This window comes from Heloderma suspectum, chromosome 1, assembly GCF_057233095.1.
Source record: "Heloderma suspectum isolate Gila_16-S chromosome 1, 16-S_ref, whole genome shotgun sequence".
NCBI classification, from domain to species: Eukaryota; Metazoa; Chordata; class Lepidosauria; order Squamata; family Helodermatidae; genus Heloderma; species Heloderma suspectum.
The window spans coordinates 147,508,870-147,532,422 of NC_139458.1; the positions used below are offsets into that span (position 1 = coordinate 147,508,870).

Consider the following 23,553-nt stretch of genomic DNA (forward strand, 5'->3'; position numbering starts at 1 on the left):
AAACCCTGCTTACCTGGCTCCACCGGGTTCCACAGGTGGGGGGAGGCGATCCGTTCCTCCCCCTGGAATCCTTGACAGGGGGGAGGTGATCCATTCCTCCCCCCCGGAATCCTGCCGGGCCAGGCTGCAGAGCTGCCGGCCGGGCCAACCCGCAGCGGGGCCTCCAGCTGTGATAGGCTACGTAAATATTTACATAGCCTATCACGGCTAAAACGGGAATGCAAATGGCATAGGGGACGCCATTTGCATCCCTGCTTTAGCCGTGATAGGCTACGTAAATATTTACGTAGCCTATCACGGGCTAACATAGGGATGCAAATGGCGTCCCCTACTCAGGACGCCATTTGCGTCTGCACTAGCCCGGCAGCAGCCTCCGCCGCCACCTCTGCCGCTGCTGCCACTGCTGGAGCCGAAGCTGCAGCCGGAGCCACAGCCAGGTAGGCTCTGTTTTGCAGGGCTTTTGCGGGGTGGAGGGGCAGGGGGGTCCATCCTGCCATGGATTCCGGGGGGCTGAATTCACTGGAATTCGGCCCCCCTGGGATCCGTGGAGGAATTCTCTAACATCCCTACAGGCCAGTACCATCAGAAAGCTAGAAACATAAAAGGAATAGAAACTATTCCTGCAGAGGCTGTGATACCTGCAGAGGCTGTGATAGGCTACGTAAATATTCACGTAGCCTATCACAGCTAAAAAAGGGAACGCAAATGGTGGCCGCCGTAGCCGCCGCCATTTGCGTTCCCTTTTTTTTTGCCGCGATAGGCTACGTAAATATTTTTGTAGCCTATCACGGCTGAAGTGGAAACGCAAATGGCATTGGGGACGCCATTTGCGTCACTACTTTAGCTGTGATAGGCTACGTAAATATTTACATAGCCTATCACGGGCCGGCGTAGGAACGCAAATGGCGTCACCTACACAGGACACCATTTGCATCTGCAGCAGCCCAGCAGCGGCTGGAGGTCCCACTGTGGGTTGGGAGATTCCGTCGAGGATTCTGGGGGGAGGAACGGATCGCCTCCCCCCACCTGCAGAACCTGGTGGAGCCAGGTAAGCGTGGTTTCATACACCCCTATAATAAGTTAGAAGAGGGATAGAAAGGGAAAGAAAAATGCTCTGGGTGGTTCCGACACAAGAGATTTGGTTTCTAGGACCACGGGCTATACTTCCTGGAAGATGGACTGTTGGCAAGGGACAGGTTGCACCTCTCAAGGCCTGGGAAGAATGTGTTTCACCACAGCATGAAGAAGTTCATCAGAAGGGCTTTAAACTGAATCCTATGGGGGAGGGAGACTTAAAGTTGGGGGTAACAATGGACGAAAGCTCATGCACCACAACAGACACAACAACAGCTCTAATAGCTCCCAATAATAGTCTTCAAAATCATGTAGGAAGAAAGCCAGCCTATAAAACACATGGTCTTCGATGTCTATATACTAATGCCCAGAGTATGGGAAACAAACAGAACAAACTTGAACTCTTAGTAAGGGAGGAAAATTATGACTTGATAGATGTAACTGAAACTTGGTGGGATGACTTCCATGACTGAAATACAGCAATTGAAGGATATAACTTATTCAGAAATATCAGAAGGAACAGAAAGGGAGGTGGAGTTGCACTATATGTTAAAAATACATATCTCTGCACAGAAATACAGGAGGATGAGCTTGGTAGCCCCATCGAGAGCATCTGGGTTGAAATAAATGGCGCAAAGAATAAAAGGAACATGGCAGTTGGAGTCTACTACCAGCCACCCAATCAAGGAGAAGACAAGGATGAAACTTTTGAAAATAGCCAATGTTTCAAGGAAGCACGATGTAGTAGTAATGGGGAACTTCAATTTCCATGATATTTGTTAGGAGACAAATTCTGCAAAACATGGCCCCTCCAATAAATTCCTGACTTGTGTTGCTGATAACTTCCTCCTACAGAAAGTGGAGGAAGGAACTAGAGGATCAGCTATCCTTGACTTGATCCTAACCAAGAGAGATGACTTAGCAGATAAAGTAGCAGTTACGGGAACTCTGGGTGAAAGTGACCATGTTATACTTGAGTTCTTGGTTCTAAAAGAAGCAAAAGCTGAGTGTAGCCAAATGTGTACCCTAGAATTTAGGAAAGCCAATCTTAATACACTCAGAACAATGATAAGTAAGGTCCCATGGCAAGTGACTCTAAGAGAAAAGGAGTCCAAGATGGGTGGGAGTTTTTAAAAAAGGAAATCCTAAAGGCAGAATCACAAACAATGCCAACAAGAAAAAAAGGTAGAAGACAACAGAAGAAGCCAAAATGGCTTCACAAAAAGCTTAGAGATTACCTGAAAACAAAAAAAGCACACATATAGGAAGTGGAAGGAAGGCCAAGCGACAAAGGAAGAGTACAGGCAGGTAGCACAGAATTGCAGGGATGGCTTCAGGAAGGCTAAAGCTGAGAATGAGGTGAGGTTAGCGAGGGATGCTAAAAGCAACAAAAAGTATTTCTTCAGATACGTGCATAGTAAAAGACAGAGGAAAGAAATGGTGGTTCAACTATTCAATAAGGATGGCAAAATGATAACAGATGACAAAGAAAAGGCAGAAGTGCTGAATTCCTAATTGTGAACCTTCCATGCCGCTTGACTTCCACAGTTTGCGGCCAATGCTCCGTTCCACTGTTGACAAGCCCCCGGAATTCTCCTCTCTTTTTTCCCTGCTCCGAAAATTATGAAGATAAATCCATATCGACAACCGTAATTCCGGTGCCCAGCTGACTCTGTGAGTCTGCATAACGTCCGTAAGAATGGCTATTTTTCGTAAATATTTACTTTTTTAAAAAAATTGAAATCCTCCATCTCTGTTTACTTTCAGCCAAAACACTTCCTCTTCCTAGGGGCTTCCCAAAAGAAGGCTGTCTTAGGTGTGCCTGAGCGATAAACTATTTGTTTAAAGCAGCACTGTTTTAAAGAAAGAAAAAACCTTTTAAAATGACCATGCCGGTCCTGGAGTTGATCTCATCTCATCTGAACTCATTTTTTGATCAGGTAACCTTCTTTGTGGATTGTGGGAATGCTGTGGACATAATATACCTTGACTTCAGCAAAGCTTTCGACATAGTGCCCCATGATATCCTGATTAGCAAACTAGCTCAAAGTGGGATAGATGAAACAACTATCAAGTGGATCCAAAGTTCACTACAGAATTGGACTCAAAGAGTGCTTATCAATGGGATTGTCTCAAACTGGGGAGAGGTAATGAGTGGGGTACCGCAGGGCTCAGTCCTGGGCCCAGTGTTCTTCAACATTTTTATTAATGACTTGGATGAGTAGGTGAGGGAATGCTTATCAAATTTGCAGATGACACAAAATTGGCTAATACCTTGGAAAGCAAAAACAAAATTCAAAGTGATCTTGATAGACGGGAGCACTGGGCTGAAAACAACAGAATGAAATTTAATAGGGATAAATGCCAAGTTCTGCACCTAGGAAAAAGCCCAAATGCCCAGTTACAAGATGGGGGATACGTGGCTCAACAACACTACAAGCGAGAAGGATCTTGGAATTGTTGTAGATCACAAGCTGAATATGAGCCAACAATGTGATGTGGCTGCAAAAAAGGCAAATGCTCTTTTGGGCTGCATTAATAGTAGGGGTGTACGAAACCCCACTTACCTGGCTCCGCCGGGCTCTGCAGGTGGGGGGAGGCGCTCCGTCCCTCCCCCCAGAATCCTGGCCGGCCAGCTCCACTCCACGGCCAAGCCGCAGAGCTGCCGGCCGGCTCTGACCGCCCACAACCAGACATCCGGCCGCTGGGCAGCCCTGCAGGGACGCAAATGGTGGCTGTCGTAGCCGCCGTCATTTGCATCCCTGCAGTGAGCTGTGATAGGCTACGTAAATATTTACGTATCCTATCACGGCAGGGGGAAAACCCCAGCATATGCAAATGGCGGTAGCCGCCATTTGCATACACTGGGGTCCCCCCCCCCCGCCGTGATAGGCTACGTAATTATTTACGTAGCCTATCACGGCTGAAGAAGGAGGAAGCGAATGGCAGCTGCAGGATGGCCGCCATTCGCACAGCAGCGCGGACGGGAGCAGGTAAGTGCTCCATTTCGTGCGCCTTTTGTGGGGTGGGGGCAGAGGGCACTTCGTCCCGCACGCCTTTTGTGGGTTGGGGAGGCGGGGGCTTCATTTTGCGATGGTTTTCGGGGGGCCGAATGCACTGGCATTCGGCCTCACCGAGATCCGTTGCGGAATTCTCTTACATCCCTAATTAATAGAAGCTTAGCTTCCAAATTGCGTGAAGTACTAGTTCCCCTCTACTCAGCCCTGGTTAGGCCTCATCTGGAGTACTGTGTCCAGTTCTGGGCACCACACTTTAAGAGGGATGCAGGAAAACTTGAGAGGATTCAGAGGATGGCAACGAAGATGATCAGGGGACTGGAAACAAAGCCCTCTGAGGAGAGACTGAAAGAACTGGGCATGTTTAGCCTTGAGATGGGAAGAGAAGGCTGAGGGGAGATATGATAGCGCTCTTCAAGTACTTGAAATGTTGTCACAGAAAGGAAGGCCAGGATCTCTTCTCGATCATCCCAGAGTGCAGGACATGGAATAATGGGCTCAAGTGACAGGAAGCCAGATTCCGGCTGAACATCAGGGAAAACGCCCTGACTGTTAGAGCAATATGACAACGGAACCAATTACCTAGGGAGGTGGTGGGCTCTCCCACACTGGAGGCATTCAAGATGGAGCTGGACAGGGATGCTCTGACTCAGATTCCTGTGCTGATCAGGGGGTTGGACTCGATAGTTGTATAGGCCCCTTCCAACCCTACTATTCTATGATTCTATGATTCTAAGATTCCCTTAGTCCTGCTAGAGCTTCCTATATACCATGTAACTGGAAGCTAGATCTCTCTCTCTCTCTCTCTCTCTCTGTCTCTCTCTCTCTCAGACCATCCTCTCTGCAATAAACTTGGCATATTCATAAGTTAGACTGATTATTTTTTGTTGTTGTTTTATTTGGAATCCTTTGTTTGTGTGTGATTGTTGCCTTCCCTCATCTCTCTCCCCACCCCGTCAGTTCCTCTTTCTTTTTCCTAAAGGAACTTCTTTTTATATTTGGACATTTGGCTGCGTTGTGTTTTAAAAGGGATTCCTCGCTGAACTCTTCCCCACGTGAAAGACCGCATGGTTGCAAAGCTGCCACTTATGCTTTAAGAGTTTTAAAGGGTTTTGATCAGCTTTCTGTTTCTGGGCTTTGGGAAGGAAGATCTCAACCAACTTTCTTTTTCTTTTTTCCTAGGTCTGGGCTGAAGGGAGGGGTCCTTGGCAAGAGGGCTCAGAAACTCCCCAACCAGCTGGACAGACTAGGGTGTGTCAGGAGGTTCATCCTGACTGGTGGCAGCCTATTGGAAATTCTTTTACTGGGGAGCCCATATAACAAAGGGGTCCACCAGGCGGAAAAATTATCCCCCTCCCAGTTCCATAACCAAGTCCCAACCATTATCTACACTCCATGCTGGCATGCTTCTTGCTATGTACAGGCAGTTTTAAATCCAGGGGTGCAAAAGCAGACTTCTGCTTGCACAAGAGGAGTAGACCTTGCTCTCCTCTCCCCTGCAGCCCCCTCTGCCCCCCAAATCTGCTTTGGAGGATCACATGGGGCTGCAGAGGGAGAAGGTATTGGATATACCCCAGGGTGTGTTATGCATAGTCAGCATCAGCATACATGTCCTCTCCTATGTGACTCATGCGTCACCCCATTTGTGGTCGTGTGGCAATGCCACTTCCAGGTTTTTGAGGGTCCTTGGCAAGACACCCACAATGCACCCCCTCGTTGAGTCAACTTTCTCACAGCCATTGTCATGAGCTGCTACTGCTCATCCTCTTTCTCATCACAGATACCCAGAGAAAGCCAGTGAGCAAGTAGGCAGTGGCATCTACTGCTCCTCGTCCTCACCACCACCATTCTCTGGGCCAGAACAAGAGGCAGGTGAAGAAGCAGGTTGCCATGGTGAAGAGGAGGAGCAAGTCCAGGGGGCTCTTGTCAGCGGGCCCCTGCTGGGCTGTGGGCCCACGGCAGGTGCCTGACCTTGATGCTGGCCTTGTCTCATGATGTCAAGAAGGAGTCAGTAGTATTATCATTCACTGCTTTTCTCTAGAATCATAAGAACTTCAAGCAGTCTAAACTGTCTGTGGAACAACAATCAAACAAAATGAGAGGCTGCACATGCTCAGGAAGCCCTTCTGTGATCAAAGTTGATCACACATCTGCTGATAATAAGTGTACGTGTTAAGGGCTTCCTAAGGACATGCACTCTCGTATGGCTGGAGAGAGGCAACAAGTGGTTGCGGTGGCAGAAGAGATGTTGTTGTGGGAGGGGAAAGTCCAAAAGTAGAGGGCTGCTGTAGATACCACAGAGGTCAAGGGATCCCATAGTCATAGGAAGCTTTTGGAATTTGGCTCCCAGGGTTAAGTACTCTTGACAGCTATGCTATAGCACTGGGGCTGTGCACAACTGTCCTTCTGGAATTTACCACACTGTTTGTAAGCCAAAACTAGGGGTGGTGGGAGCATTTCAGCTGGACAAAGGCTAATGTTTTGTAAATACTGAGAGCCATCACTGCACCTGAATGATGTGACTGTAGTGTTGATTAGTTTACACCAGCCTTCCCTAACCTGATACCCTCCAGAAGTTTCAAACTACAACTCCAATCAGCCCTAGCCAAGGATGATGGGGGTTGTAGCCCAAAACATCTGGAGGGCTCCAGATTGTGGAAGGCTGCTAGAGCACATTCTTTAAGACTAACGGAGAACATATTTTAATTCAGAATCAACATCAGAGCCTGTGTAAGACCTCCCAGTCCCTGAGAAGGGAAGTCGTACTACCATCCTCTCTTCTCTCCCCGCCCCACAGCCATGACAACAGCGGTGGTGCCCCCCTGTCTCTCCTCTTCCTCCTTTCCCCCACAACAAAAATGGCAATGGAGTGTGCCGTGCTCATCCTCCCTTCCCCTGGATGATGATGGCAGTGGCTGTGGGCAGGGTCACCACCCTCCCTCCCCCTGCTGCCCTAGCTTATCTCTCCTCCAGCTGTGATGACAGAGGTAGTGGCAGTGCTTGCCCACTCTCCCCCTCCCCCTCCCCCCTCAATAGGTGACCACCACCACCCCTTCTCTTGTCCCGCTGCACTGCAGGCCTTTCTTTCAATGCTTTGCTATGAGGGGTTCTTTCTCAGAGTGAGGCATTGGCGGGGATGTGGCTCTAGAGACAACCTGTGCTGTAGCAGCACAGGCAATCTCCAGGCATTTAGTGAGGCATTCAGGCCAGGCTCTCTGGAGAGCCGTGCTGGCTGCTGTCTTTTCTGAGTGGCCGGTGGGTCTTCCCAGAGAGTCTACTCACCTGATACCACACTCTGAGGATCCTCAAAGTGAGGAATCGGGTGTGTGGCACTCCAGAGAGCTGTGCCAGCCACTCTTGCTATAGCAGGAGAGCAGCCAGCATGGCTTTCTGGAACAGTGGTCAGGGACACAGTTGTCCTGGGGGTGGAATCCACTGCCCTTCAGGATCTTCCACCTGAGGCGAGAGCATTATCCACTTCATGGAAGGGCCAGCCCTGACCAACAGACAGGACTCAAACCACTAAGACGTATTGTTACTATGAGCATAATATTATTTTAAGACGTGCTTTTAACATACTAACATTCAAATTCATCCTTGCCATCCTCTGAGGAATCTACTTTCACATCTTATAATTCAATTTGCTTTCGTTTAGCCTTGTTGTCTTCATCCTAATGTGCATAATTCCCCCACTTCTCTGTAATTTGCCTTAATTCATTCCATTTGTTTCACTTGTCCTTGTGATATGAAAGTCAGTGCATATAAACAAAGCAGACAAATGTTTTAAAAAACATCCAAAATTTCTTCAAGCTGAAAAATTATTTTAAGAGAACTTTCAGCTGCCTCAAGGGCTGTTCAGACGAAATCCCCCCTCGCACTTTGAGTTCAGAAGTGCTTTGCTAATAATCACTGACCCCGATCCTCTGATAGCTGGGCATGGTGCTAATCTCTTAGGGTATTCACATGTCGCACTGTGTGAGTGTTCACACTGTATGTGTTATGTATCCTAGCGGTGGGGAGTGGGGGTGGGGGTACTGTGGCTTAGTTATTGCTTTGAACCTTGGCAGCTCCTGTAGAGCTGGGAGTAGCAACAGCGGGTGGGAGCGTCTGCTAAGTGGTCACTTCTGTGTGTGCTGAATTAAAGAACAGTCGTATTTTGAGGCCTGCTGATTCTGCACTCATTCCTTCTACCCATACAACAGTATGTATGCTCATTCAGATAGTTGTGATCATCTAGCTCACATATCAGGAACATGTGTAAGACGCATGGGGCTCTGCATCCTGGCCCTGCCGTTTAAGTCCCTGAACTCCCCATGAGGTCTTAAAGGGGCTTCTATCTGTGTGCACTTGATTGCAAGTAGAAGCCTCCATGAGACTGGGAATTTTTGTTTTATCAGGATTCTTGAGCATGCAAAGTGTTCTATTTGTGTTCAAGTAGAGAAAGCCCTCTTCAGACCTCCCACTCATTATCAGGAGGAGGCTGGCTTGTTGGGGCAAAGCTGATGTGCAAGGTCCTATCCCTCTTACACACATCCAAATATCTTATTCAGGAAGAACACCTGAATAGGGTTTCTGTCTATACACATTCATATCTGATTTTGTACTAGAATGCAACTTAATCCAGGCTATGAATCATGCCTGCTGCTATACCTGCTGTACTGAATGTAATGTAGGAACACCTTTCTGAAAGCAGCCTGTACATGTACAGCTCTTCCTTGACTGGGAACCTTGATTTCCCAGAGTTCTTGATTGTGAGGAAGAGCCCCATGCATGCTCAGTTGTATGTACATATGGGCCCATGCTCAATGCTGTACATGTGGCTGTTGGGGGAGTGTGACCAGGGGGCATGTCAGTGTTGGGGGTGATGCTAGTGTAATGGTTCTGCCCCCCACCCCATGTTCACTGACACTTGAGGCAGATTTTGTTTTAACGGCCATTTGGTCTATTCACTTAAGGCACAATCCTATGCATCTTTAGACAGAAAAAAGTCCTACAACTCCCAAGTTGTAGGTCTTTTTTTGGGTTTAAAGATACATAGGATTGCACCCTTCATGTATACAGCTTTTCCTTGCTTACAGAGAGCCCCCTAATATAGTCACAACAGGAATGGCTGGTGGTGGTGGTGGCGGCACAGCTTTGACCCCTGTTTTTCCGGCAACTAACAGCAAAGGAAACAAAACTGGCTAGGACAGTTTTTTCTGGTCAGTTGGCAACCCTACTTACGGACGTCTGTTATATACCAAGAAGATGAATCTGGAGTTTTCCAATCAGCAGTCAGTCTAGTCTTTTCTTTCTTGAAAGGTAGCTCTGGAGGGGCAGTGATGGATCACCCCTGCTGGGAATACTGGGCTCCTACTCTCCTTTTGTCCTTGAAATGTTACAAGTTCCATTCCATGTTTGAAATCGGGTAGCTGCTAGGAGCCAAAAGGCTGTTGTTATCTGTGTTGACGAATTCAGCTTCCTTGCTCTTCTTGACAGTGTATTATTCAAGATAAGCTGCTTGAACCATGTCATTCTCTTTCACACATACAGACATGTACAAACACATCAACAATAGTGTGAATTTAGTAGTCCAGAGCAGTCTGTTTTGTTTGTTTTTTTGTCAACATGATTACATTCCCACCCACCACTTTCTTATGGAGAACAATATCAATAACTCCATGATGACGCAAATATACTGGTGTATTTCAGGCTAACTATGCAAATCCTAAACCTACAAATGCTTCAAACTCAATCAGAAAAAAAGACTGTTGTTTAAAAAAATGCAAAATTTGATTTTACGTGAAAATTTCATGGGCCCTGGTAACAAGAAGATTCACAAGATAGTATGTCCTTGACTGACTGCACAGACAAGTTCAAATGAAATCAGAATGGAGAACAAAGGTTCTACGACAAATGTTTATTGACATTTTCAGTAAACCTCTGCTGTGCATCCTCTGTTCTTGATTCCGATCTCGACTTAAAATTAAAACGAATTGAATCATTTTGACTTCAGTGGAACTGAATCCTTCTATTAAATTCAGAAATTTTATTTATGTTGACTGAAATGTTATTCTTTCTTACCTTCTTCACAATCCTAATGTAACTTTGACAGAGTTGTACATTTCTTCTGATGCTAATGAATGAATATCTTGCGTAAGCTGTCATGAAAGATCATGGATGGAAATTAGTGTACTCACTGTAAACTTTCTAAACAATGCCTGCCACAGGAAGCAGGCTTTAAAGTCTGATCTTGCTATGCATAGGAGGTCAGATAGAACTGGCTAAAATGTTTGGCCCAGCTGAGCTTCAGTGCTTTTGGGGGATGGGTGGGTGTGAATAACACTCCCAAAGATGGTGTGTGTGTGTGTGTGTGTGAGAGAGAGAGAGAGAGAGAGAGAGAGAACTATCAGGGGGAGTCATAGTAGGTGGCTGGGTAGTCTTTCTTATTTATATCTTTTTAAAACGTAATTTCAAGGCATACTACTGCTTGGCAGTGGTGCTGCCATACGCTAGAGCTTCTAATGTTCCTGGGAACAATGGTATTGTTACAAAAATTGTGTTCTTTCCCTGGTAGACTTTCCAATTTGTTTACCAAGAACGAGAGGAGGCAGAGATCTGGTCTAACATGATTATATTCTGCAGAATAAGGCAACCTTTGGGGCTAACGCTCCAACAAAGATCACAATCAAGTAATGTGATCCAGAGGCTTGTATACACAAGTCTCTGGGGGCTGTCTTACGCCTGCTCTCTACCACTTCCTTTGTCTAGCTGAAAGGGAGACAGGAAACAGACAACACCTTTTACATACTCAGGCGTAAACACATTCTTGGCATTCCTGAGTCTCTGATAAGGCACTGTGTCTTTGTTTAGCATGGCAATCTCACACAGAGGTAGAATAGACATAGCCTAGCTTATAAAATCATGGGATAACAGATATATTACAACTGAAATTTCTATAACACTCTCCCCTCAAAAGGTTTTTCTCAAATCTCATACCTTATTTTGTTCCAGCAGTAGACTACACACTTAAAGGCGCAAACCATTATCAATAGTATCATAACAAACAGAACTGTGCCAATTACAAGTTGTTTCAACCATGCAAAATTAGGGAGCCAGGAAGTCAACCATAACTAAGGATCACTTGCTCTTGAATAATTCTGTCTAATCATATCTTGTAGTTTGGCGATTTCATCTTCTATAGTTTTGTTTAAATCATGGAACTTTACTCTACACCCTTGCTTCACTAGGGTGCAGAAGCCACTTTGGCATGCTAAGAGATAATCTAAAACAAACCGATATTGGGCTACTAGCTGGCTGAGATCTTTAATTTCAGATTGCATGGCTCTTACCATTATGGCTGTGGCATTGATGGTCTTCTCTAAATGGCAAGTGAGGCCTAGGATGCTTTTTCTATTTTCTTGAGCAATAATTCCTGGGTATGAACCCAGAGTAAGCAACCCTGTAACTAGCCCGCCCCCTACCCTGTTTGGTTCTGAATGTGACAATTGTTTTCCAATAATTACAGTGTCATTACAGTTTTCATCTATCTGTCTTACAAGTTGCCCCATCCCTCTAACCTCTCTTTTTCTTCTCTTAGATTGAGGTTTTACCACTTTTACTGGGATGGTGAGATACCCAACCCCTACACATTGGTAATTTCTAGGGTGGTAATTGGTAGCCCATCTATTGAAGAAAAACCACAGGTTGGGATCTTTCATCTGCCAACCTGAGCATATGCTACCTATCTCAGCATAATTGGGAGAGAACATAGGGTACTTGGGGTAAAGACTGCCAAAATTAGTGTCACCAAGATTAATGGAAGAAGAATAGGAGGAATTAAAACTTTCCCAAAGCCAAAACCGATTGGTGCACTGTGAATAATTTCCCAACCCATTTAGAAGAGGTTTAGCCTTGTTATAATTAAGGGCTTTATTATTCCAGACACCAGAATGTTGACAACAAAAACACTTTCCCCTGGTGTAAGTCTGGAATTTGAACTTTCGAAACTCAGTCTTGCTCAATTCATCAGGGACTCTTGAAAAGAGAGTGCCCTCTTTGTGTAGAGCTCTAACTATTACCTGTGGTTCTCTGATCAAGGCAGGCAACAAAGTGAAGTCTCTGACAGTTGATGGGTGTTTGTAGTAAAGAATAGAATCCTCCCCATTTTGCCTAAACATATGCTCAGCATGTCTCTTAAACCAGTTTCCTTTTACCTGAGTGGGAAGTGTTAAAACAACTAGACTTAAGAAGGAAAGAGTAATATGCATGTTTAAGCATCAGGAGATTGCTCTCTCCTGAACAAATACTTTAGTCCCTCTAGTGGTTTGCTACTCTAATGGTGGCCTTCAGGTGGGTCAGCTTTCGGTGTGACCCTCTCTGGTGCAGGTGATGCCTTTATGCGGGTGTGATGGATCCATTTCTTTCCTCTAGCAACCTTCATAGCCATGTGAGTGGTGAGTAGAACCTGAAACGGACCCTTCCACTTCTCAGTAAGTGGTTCATCTTTCCAGGACCGGATCAGCACCCAGTCACCAGGACTGAAATTATGCACTGGAGCATCCAAAGGCATGGATTGGTATGGTGCTGTGAACCTGTGAAGACAAGACAAAACAGACTGCAAGGCAGTAACATATGCTTGGATCTCTAAAGCTCTTACTCTGAAATTCACATTTAAGCTATCAGCCATAGGTAACATCTGAGGTGGGCGCCCATATAACAGTTCAAAGGGTGTCAGTTTAATACCCCCTTCATGGATCACTGCCTTGTTGTGGCGAAGGGGCTTGCGTAACTCAGTGAAGCCATAAGCTATGCCGTGCAGGGCCACCCAAGACGGACAGGTCATGGCAGAGAGTTCTGACAAAATGTGGTCCACTGGAGAAGGAAATGGTAACCCACTCCAGTATTCTTGCCAAGAAAACCCCATGGAACGTATCACAAGGCTAAAAGAGATGACGCCGGAAGATGAGCCCCTCAGGTCGGAAGGTGTCCAATATGCTACTGGGGAAGAGCAGAGGGTATTTCCAAGTAGCACCAGAAAGAGTGAAGCGGCTGGGCCAAAGCCGAAAGGACACTCAGCTGTGGATGTGTCTGGTGGTGAAAAGAAAGTCCGATGCTGTAAAGAACAATATTGTTTAGGAACCTGGAATGTCAGATCAATGAATCAAGGTAAGCTGGAGGTGGTCAAACATGAGATGGCAAGATTGAACATCGACATCTTGGGAATCAGCGAACTAAAATGGACAGGCATGGGCAAATTTAATTCAGGTGACCATCATATCTACTATTGTGGGCAAGAATCCCTTAGAAGAAATGGAGTAGCACTCATAGTCAACAAAAGGGTGGGAAAAGCAGTACTGGGGTACAATCTTAAAAATGATAGAATGATCTCAGTACGAATCCAAGGCAAAGCATTCAACATCACAGTAATTCAAGTCTATGCCCCAACCACTGAGGCCGAAGAAGCTGAGGTTGATCGGTTCTATGAAGACCTACAACACCTTCTAGAACTAACACCAAAAAAAGATGTCCTCTTCATCATAGGGGATTGGAATGCTAAAGTAGGAAGTCAAGAAATCACCGGGATAACAGGCAGGCATGGCCTTGGTGTACAAAATGAAGCAGGACAAAAGCTAATCGAGTTTTGCCAAGAGAACATGCTGATCATAGCAAACACTCTTTTCCAACAGCACAAGAGGCGACTCTACACATGGACGTCACCAGATGGTCAATATCGAAATCAGATTGATTATGTCCTTTGCAGCCAAAGATGGAGAAGCTCCATACAGTCAGTAAAAACAAGACCTGGAGCTGACTGTGGCTCAGATCATGAGCTGCTTCTTGCAAAATTTCGGCTTAAATTGAAGGACGTCGGGAAAACCACTAAACCGTTCAGGTATGACCTAAATCATATCCCTGATGAATATACAGTGGAGGTGAGGAATAGATTTCAGGGATTAGACCTGATAGACAGAGTGCCTGAGGAACTATGGACGGAGGTCCGTAACATTGTTCAGGAGGCAGCAACGAAATCCATCCCAAAGAAAAAGAAATGCAAGAAAGCCAAGTGGCTGTCTGATGAGACTTTACAAGTAGCTCACGAAAGAAGGGAAGCGAAAAGCAAGGGAGAAAGGGGAAGATATACCCAACTGAATGCAGAGTTCCATAGAATAGCAAGGAGAGACAAGAAGGCCTTCTTAAATGAACAATGCAAAGAAATCGAGGAAAACAACAGAATGGGAAAGACTAGAGATCTCTTCAAGAAAATTGGAGATCTCAAGGGTACGTTTTGTGCAAAGACGGGCATGATAAAGGACAAAGAAGGCAGGGACCTAACAGAAGCAGATGAGATTAAGAAGTGGTGGCAAGAATACACAGAAGAACTATACAGGAAAGATCTGAATGTCCCTGATAGCCATAATAGTGTGGTCACTGAACTTGAGCCGGACATCCTAGAGAGTGAAGTCAAGTGGGCCTTAGGAAGCATTAGTAACAACAAAGCTAGCGGAGATGACAGTATTCCAGCCGAGCTATTTAAAATCCTAAAAGATGATGCTGTTAAAGTGCTGCATTCAATATGCCAACAAATCTGGAACACTCAACAGTGGCCACAAGACTGGAAAAGGTCAGTTTACATTCCAATTCCAAAGAAGGGCAACGCCAAAGAGTGTTCAAACTACCGCACCATTGCGCTCATTTCACATGCCAGCAAGGTGATGCTCAAAATCCTACAAGCTAGGCTTCAGCAGTATGCAAGCCGAGAACTACCGGAAGTACAAGCTGGGTTTCGAAGAGGCAGAGGAACTAGAGATCAAATCGCCAACATTCGCTGTATCATGGAGAAAGCAAGAGAATTCCAGAAAAACGTCTATTTCTGCTTCATTGACTACGCTAAAGCCTTTGATTGTGTGGATCACAACAAACTGTGGCAAATTCTGAAAGTGATGGGAGTACCAGACCACCTTACCTGTCTCCTGAGAAACCTGTACGAGGGTCAAGAAGCAACAGTAAGAACCAGACATGGAACAACCGATTGGTTCAAAATTGGGAAAGGAGTACGACAAGGCTGCATATTGTCACCCTGCTTATTTAACTTATATGCAGAGTACATCATGAGAAATGCCGGGTTGGATGAATCAGAGGTCGGAATTAAGATTGCTGGGAGAATTATCAACAACATCCGATATGCAGATGATACCACCCTAATGGCAGAAAGCGAAGAGGATCTAAAGAGCCTCTTGTTGAGGGTGAAAGAGGAGAGTGCAAAAGCTGGTTTGAAACTCAACATTAAAAAAACTCAGATCATGGCATCTGGCCCCATCACTTCCTGGCATATAGAAGGGGAAGAAATGGAAGCAGTGACAGATTTTACTTTCTTGGGCTCCAAGATCACCACAGACGGTGACTGTAGCCATGAAATTAAAAGACGCTTGCTCCTTGGGAGGAAAGCTATGGCCAACCTAGACAGCATGGTAAGAAGCAGAGACATCACCTTGCCGACAAAGGTCCGTCTAATCAAAGCTATGGTTTTCCCAGTAGTAATGTATGGCTGTGAGAGCTGGACTATAAGGAAGGCTGAGCGCCGAAGAATTGATGCTTTCGAACTGTGGTGCTGGAGAAGACTCTTACGAGTCCCCTGGACTGCAAGGAGGTCAAATCAGTCCATCCTAAAGGAAATCAACCCTGAGTGCTCATTGGAAGGACAGATACTGAAGCTGAAGCTCCAATATTTTGGCCACCTAATGCGAAGAGAAAACTCCCTGGAAAAGACCCTGATGCTGGGAAAGACTGAAGGCAAAAGGAGAAGGGGACGGCAGAGGATGAGATGGCTAGATAGCATCACGGATGCAATGAATATGAACTTGAGCACGCTCCGGGAGAGAGCGCAGGACAGGAAGGCCTGGCGTGCTATGGTCCATGGGGTCACGAAGAGTCGGACACGACTGAACGACTGAACAACAACAACAATTTAATACTTCCCCTGGGGGTGCACCATATTCGAGTCAAGGCGATTGGCAAGGCCTGTGGCCATTTCAACTTAGTCTCTGAGCAAATTTTAGTAAGCATTGACTTTAGGGTGCGATTCATCCTCTCGACTTGAAGATTGAGGCCTCCAAGAGGAGTGTAGTTTCCAGTTGATCTGTAGTGCCTGAGCCACTGCTCATGTCACCTGTCCAACAAAATGGGGTCCCTGATCCAATTCAATCTCTTCAGGTAACAAGAACCTAGGGACTATTTCTTTTAACAGGATCTTGGCTACTATTTGTGCAGTGGCTGTGCGAGTAGGATAAGCCTCAACCCACCCAGTCAATTGGTCTACTATTACTAATAAATATTGATATTCATGAGTCCGGGGCAACTCTGAAAAATCAATTTGAAGTCTCTGGAAAGGATAGTAAGCCCATGGGCGACCTCCCATTTGAGTTGGGGGTTTGGATGTCTTTGGGTTATTTTTGAGGCACAAAGAGCAATTAGCCCCCACTCTCTGGGTCTCAGCATACACTCCTGGGGCCACAATGTGTTTCACAAGCAAATCTCCCATTGCAGTTCTTCCTAAATGTGTAGCCTGGTGCAAGTCTCTCACTATAAAGCTCAAAAGAGGCTTGGGTATGAACACTTTGCCTCCTGGGACTATTCACCATCTATCTTCAGTTTGCTTTGCCTTGTATTCAAGAGCTCTCTCATTCTCAGCTGGAGAGTAGATTGGAACCAAGTCTGTACTCAAATATGGGATTAGGGCTCCTTCATAATGCACCTCCTCACCTCTCATCCGTGCGGCTTCCTTTGCAGATTATCTGCCAAAGCATTGCCTCTTCTTTCTTTGGGATTGGCACTCTTTCCGTGCACCTTCATGTGCATCACAGCTACTTTTTTTGGCTTCATCAGGGCATCTAAAAGTTCCATGATCTGGGATCCATTTGCAATCTTTTGCCCTGAAGCAGTAATGAAACCCCTTTCTTTCCACAGCACTCCATCTGCATGTACTGTGCTGAAAACATATCGTGAATCTGTAAAGGTATTTTTTTTTCCTTCTCCTATTTTTGGGGCTCGAGTCAAAGCTGTTAGTTCTGTTGCTTGTGCTGACCAATGGCTGGGAAGATGCTCTTTCCCTAAGGCCTTCTCAAGAGTAACTACTGCACATCCTGTGTATCTTTTTCCATCTATCACACAGCTGGAGCCATCTACAAACACCTCAAGGTCTGGCTTTGGTAACAAAGAATCAGTGAGGTCAGGCCTGATCAGAATCACATGACTCAAAATCTCTAAACAGTCATGGCAATTTAGATTGGGCTTAGGGAGCAAGGTGGCAGGATTCAAAAGATTGCTCTTCTTATATGTGAGGCCTGGGCTTGAAAGCAGGGAGATCTCATAGCGTGACTGGCATGACGGATTCAAAAACTTATCTCCATTGCTTCCCAGGATCTGAGGTACGCCATGAGGAGTATGCACCTCCATATCTGCTCCCATCGCAATTTTTTGGGCTTCTTCCACTAAAAGCGCAATTGCTGCCACGGCCCTCAAGCAAGCAGGCCATCCCTTTGCAGTTGGATCCAGAGTCTTGGAGTAGTATCCTAAAGGTCTCCAGGAAGGACCTGTCCTTTGGGCTAAACCCCCCAATGCCACTCCTTTATTTTCATGTACATAAAGCCAGTATGGTTTGTTGGGATCTGGTAAGGCCAGAGCAGGTGGTGACCCTAAGGCTTGCTTCAGCTCAAGAAAAGCCTTTTCCATTTCATTTGTCTATTTCCAGTGGATGATATTTTCCTTTGTTAAAGCTTCATACAGGGGCTTTGCCTTCCCTCCATAATCAGGTATCCACATTCTATAAAGAAGGCTCGCAACTCTCGAGGGTCTTTAGGCCTTGGTGTCTTCTGTATGACGTCCAACCGAGCAGTAGGGATGTACGGAAGTCACTTACCTGGTCTCGCAGCTTGCTTCGCGGTGGGGGGTAGGCGCTTCACTTCTCCCCCCGAAGTTCAGGCTGGGGGGGGAGGCTTCCTGCCTCGCCCGGCCGAAATTCAGGCTGGGGAGAAGCGCCCCGTCTCCCCGGCTGCGAACTTCAAAAGAAAAGTAAAAAAAAAAAAAAAGCCCCGTGTTAGGCTACGTAATGATTTACGTAGCCTATCACGGCTAGATCTGCAAAGTCAGCCATGATAGGCTACGTTAATCGTCACGTAGCCTATCATGGGTGACTTTAAAAAAAAAAAGCGCGTATGCAAATGGCGGCCCCCATAGGGAGCCGCCATTCGCGTTCCTTATTTGGTCCCTGTAGTCTACATAAATCTTTAAGTAGACTACAGGGACCAAATAAGGAACGCGAATGGCAGCTCCCTATGGGGGCCGCCACTAGCGTACGCGCTTTTTTTTTTAAAGTCACCCGTGATAGGCTACGTGACGATTAACGTAGCCTATCACGGCTGACTTTGCAAATCTAGCCATGATAGGCTACGTAAATCATTACGTAGCCTATCACGGGGGCGTTTTTTTTTTTTTTTTACTTTTCTTGTAATGGCGGCAGCAGCAGCCGGTCGAAAGACCAGCTGCCGCCCCTGCCCCTGACGAAGACCTGCCAAACCGCCGCCGGGACCCGCCGCCGGGAGCAACATTTGTGAAAGGTAAGTCCCATCCCGGGGGGGGGGGCGGGGGGCAGGGGGGGCAGAGAATTTCTCCCCGAAAACCTTCGGAGGAACGAATGCATTGGCACTCGGCCCCCCGAAGTTTCGGGGAGAAATTCTCCCCCACCCCTACCGAGCAGTGCTCAGGTCTCTGGTTCCCTTCCGAATCTGGTAGCCCAAGAAGGTGACATGGGTCTGGCAAATCTGAGCCTTTTCTCTTGACACTTTATAGCCTTTCAAGTTCAATTCTTGCAGGAGGGAGATAGTAGCTTCAGCACATGAGTCCTCTGTCTGGGTGGCCAGAAGAAGGTCATCTGAATATTGAAGCAAGGACACCCATGGCTGGTCCTCTTTCCATTGCCTCAGGTCATTTTTCAACGCACCCGTGAAGATTGTTGGACTCATGGTCAGTCCCTGTGGAAGGATGGCCCATAAGAGCTGAACTTTAATATGGGTATCGAGATCTTCCTATTCAAATAAAAATATTTTCTGACTGTCCTCATGTAAAGGGATTGAAAAGAACGCATCCTTTAGTCCAGTACTGAAAACCATCTGGCCTCTTTGGGAATTTGGGATATAATGGTGTGTGGGTTTGGAACCACAGGATGATCCGCACTAATAATATTGTTGACGGCCTTTAAGTCTTGGACTTAGCGGAACTCAATCCCCTTTCCAGGTTTGGTTTTTTTTTTACTCTAATTATAGGGGTATTAAAGGGTGAAGTTCCTTCTTTCAACCAGCCATATCCTTTAAACTTTTTAATAAAAGGTTTCAGTCCCTTTCTGGCTTCTAGTGACAAGGGGTATTGTCTAATCTTTACTGGTTGAGCTCCAGGCTTAAGGTTGATCTGCACAGGCTTAACAAACTTTGCCCTTGCAGGTGCCTTCCCTGCCCATACATCTTCAGGGGCCCTTTTTGCCACATCGGCTCCCCAGTAGGGATCTGCTGTACGTCACATGTTCTCATCTACATAAGCTTGCAAACACATCTGATAGTTAGATCCTTGCTGCTTTGGCAACCTAACAACCATCTTGTCATCTCGAAAGAAAATTTCTGCTTGTAACTTTGTCAACAAGTCCCGACCCAGAAGTGCAACTGGGCACCTTTCAGACACAACAAATTTATGCTCCAAATGACAACTTCTAACCTTCATGAGAAGGGGAAAGGTATAAGGGACCTTAGTGGGTTGGCCTTCGATCCCTTCAATTACAGTTCTCTTCTATTTTTATTAATTTGTGGCTTTGGTGCTTTTGGCAGCATGGAATAAGTTGCTCCTGTGCCAATAAGTCCCATTATTTCTCTTTCCTCCACCCTTATTGTAGCCAGAGGGTCCTTCAGAGCCAGATAGCTCTCCAGGGTGGAGGTCTCAGACCCTGGTCCCCATTAATCTGATCCTTCTCCTTCCATGGCCACTATTGCCCCCCTCTTCTCCCCCTTTTGCTTTGGGCAGTCTTTTTGCCAATGTCCCCTCTCTTTACAGTAAGCACATTCATCTCTCCCCAAACGTGGCTTTCTCCGAGTCCCAAAATCCTTCTTCAAACCTTTATCTGCCCAATCAGGGACTTGCCCTGTGACTGCCATTGCAATCAAAGCTGCATTCTGTCTGACCTTCTTATCTGCTTCCCTCTTCTCTTCTTTCTCACGATTCTAGGGATGTCAGAGAATTCCGCCATGGATCTTGGTGAGGCCGAATGCCAGTGCATTCGGCCCCCCGAACTCTGTGGCGGAACGGCCTGCCACCCCCCCGCCCCCCTGTGGATCCCCCCTGGGATGAGACTCACCTGGGGTGGATCTTCCAGGTGGTGGCGGCGGCTCTGGCGGCAGTGGCAGCAGCCGGTCTTCTGACTGGCTTGACATTTCTGACTGGAAATGGCGCCACCATTTCCAGGCTTGCCTTGTGTAAAAAAAAAAAAAAAAGACGTGATAGGCTACGTAAAGATTTACATAGCCTATCATGGCTAGGTTTAAAAAAAAAAAGATGTGATAGGCTTCGTAAATCTTGTAGCCTATCACGGCTGGGTGGGTAAAAAAACCCAACAACCCGCGTACGCAAATGGCAGCGGCTACAGCTGCCGCCATTTGTGTTCCTTCTTTTTACCGTCTGAATCTATGTAAATATTTACGTAGACTATGACGGCGAAAATAAAGGGGAACGCAAATAGCATAGCAGGCACTATTTGCATCCCCTTTTGATTCACTGTTTTAGCCTACGTAAAGATTTACGTAGGCTAAAACGGGGAATCAAAAAGGGATGCAAATAGCGCCCGCTACGCTATTTGCGTTCCCCTTTATTTTCGCCGTCGTAGTCTATGTAAATATTTACGTAGATTAAGACGGCCAAAAAGAAGGAACGCAAAAGGCGGCAGCCATAGCTGCCGCCATTTGCGTGCGCATTTTTTTTTTTTTACCCAGCCAGGATTCCGGGGGGAGGGACGGAATGCCTCCCCCCCAACCATCAACATAATCCGCGAAAGGTAAGTCACTTTCTTACATCCTTACTGACGATTCACAAACATTTTATAAGCAATCTCCATCAACTGAGGCAGAGGCATCGCCGCTGCCCCATCAGTCTTCTGCAACTTTCTCTTAATGTCTGTTGCCACTGGAGCAATAAACATCATGTTAACCATCCTTAAATTCTCTTGAGTGTCAGGGTTAATATCACTATACTGACGGAATGCATCAAACAACCTCTGAAGGTATGCACTAGGGTCTTCAGTCAGTCCTTGCCGGACTTCATATAATTTGCTTAAATTTGTAGTCTTGGGGACTGCAGTTTGAACTCCATGTAAAATGAGCCGCCTGTAGCAGATCAGCTCCTCTGACACAGCCTGCCAACCCGGCTCCTGATCTGGCAATGCCTGGGCTGGTCGTGGTCCACCAGCTCCATTCTCAGTCTGGGCTTGCCTTAAGGCTTGTGTTTTTGCCATCCGCTTTTCATCTGGAGTTAAAAGTTCGTTTAACATGGTTTGCACATCTCCCCAGGTAGGATTATGACTTTAGAAAATAGATTCAAACAGCCTGTACATTTTCTGAGGATCCTCCCTTAAGGAGGGGTTCTGATTCCTCCACTTAAACAGGTCAGATGTAGTGAATGGCACATAAACAAGAGCCCCTCTGTTAAGGCCAGCTACTTCCCGCATGGGGAGCTGTCTTCCCACTTTTGTCATTTTGCAGTCATATGAGCACTTTCTGGCTGTAGATCTCAAATGAGGGGGCAAATATATATCCGCAACTTTTTTCACGACATCCAAAATATCCTCTCTCCTTCCTGATTCTGCCACAGTCTTTAAGGCTTCAAATAAATCTCTTTCCTCAGGATTTACAACTTTTTCAGCTGTTCTTGCTTCCTCTAACAAACTTGAATACAGTGGAGGATTTTTCAACATAGAAGGAGCGAGACGTGGGGATGTAACAGATGGGTTCTCCGTGGGAGGGGGGCTTTCCTCCCTCCCCCAGCAACCTCTCCTCCCAACCTAACAGGCAGGGGAAACCCAGGGAGCCTTGGGCAGGATCTCTTAATCTCCACGCTCCTTCTGTGGGGCTTGAGTCAGGGAGAACAGGGGCTTTGGGCTTCATCTCGGAGCATACCATCATGACTTTACAATACTGACCTTTACATTTTCTTATCCAATTAGGATTTTTTTTTCAACATTTAAGCATCAGTATAAGGAAACTGATCTCAATGATTATCAACAGTCACTTTATTCTAAACCTTGGACACAACATTCTTTTCTCAGCTTCCCCTAGCCGGCCAGCCGACACTAAACATTACTAATTCTCTCTTACAAAATTTTATGAGCTCTTCTTTTGTCATTTCAACACCATAATCCAGCTTGAACAACTTAAAATTCTTAAGCGTGCATCCCAGTGGGTCTTGGCTATGTTTTCCTACGGAATGTTTCGATCCCATCCTGTCAGCCCTATATATTTTTTTCTTCTGTATCCAATTGCTGCTGCTTGAGCAAGGCCCAATTGGACAAGATTGGGAGATTTACACTCCGCAGATGGCCCAGACAGTACGATCTGACTTACCTCGCAGCTCAGCCTCCGAACGACCCCAGAGTCAGACAGTGTTTTTCATCCTGTCCTCCAAAGACCGCCACTTGCCTCGTCTCTTCAGGAGTCCTTTGCTAGCCGGGTTGCCAGGCAACAACCGCCCCAAACCTCACGGTGAACCAAACAAGGTCCAGGGTGCCCTCCGCTTGGGTTGATCCAGCGTTTGCCCAGCTCCCAGGTCACACAGGGACTCCCGACGAAGTTGCCAGAAATTGTTTCAAAAATTGTGTTCTTTCCCTGGTAGACTTTCCAATTTGTTTACCAAGAACGAGAGGAGGCAGAGATCTGGTCTAACATGATTTTATTCTGCAGAATAAGGCAACCTTTGGGGCTAACACTCCAACAAAGGTCACAATCAAGTAATGTGATCCAGAGGCTTGTATACACAAGTCTCTGGGGGCTGTCTTATGCCTGCTCTCTACCACTTCCTTTGTCTAGCTGAAAGGGAGACAGGAAACAAACAACACCTTTTACATACTCAGGCATGCGTAGAGAGAGGCAGCAGAGAGATAGTTGTGTACTACGTAAACGCATTCTTGGCATTCCTGAGTCTCTGATGAGGCGCTGTGTCTTTGTTTAGCATGGCAATCTCACTCAGAGGTAGAATAGACATAGCCTAGCTCATAAAATCATGGGATAACAGACATATTACAACTGAAATTTCTATAACAGTATGATGAACTGGCCACTTTGTATAATAGTAAGTAGGCCCTAAACATTCTGTGTCCTTAGCGGCCTGACAGAAAGTTGCACAAGTTCTCAGCCCCCACGTTTGTGGCAGATAAAGGTCCTGCAAAGGTGAGGGAGGA

At 46.2% G+C, this 23,553-nt stretch overlaps 1 protein-coding gene across 1 annotated transcript; it reads right to left on the bottom strand.

Annotated features, from left to right (window-relative positions):
* Positions 1–10,808: 10,808 nt before the first annotated feature.
* LOC146358270 (uncharacterized) lies at positions 10,809–21,651 on the bottom strand. Its single transcript, XM_084860302.1, is given in 4 exon segments — positions 10,809–10,841; positions 11,114–12,286; positions 19,656–19,788; positions 21,185–21,651. Coding segments are annotated over 4 exon segments (1,806 nt in total).
* Between the last annotated feature and the right edge of the window lie 1,902 nt (positions 21,652–23,553).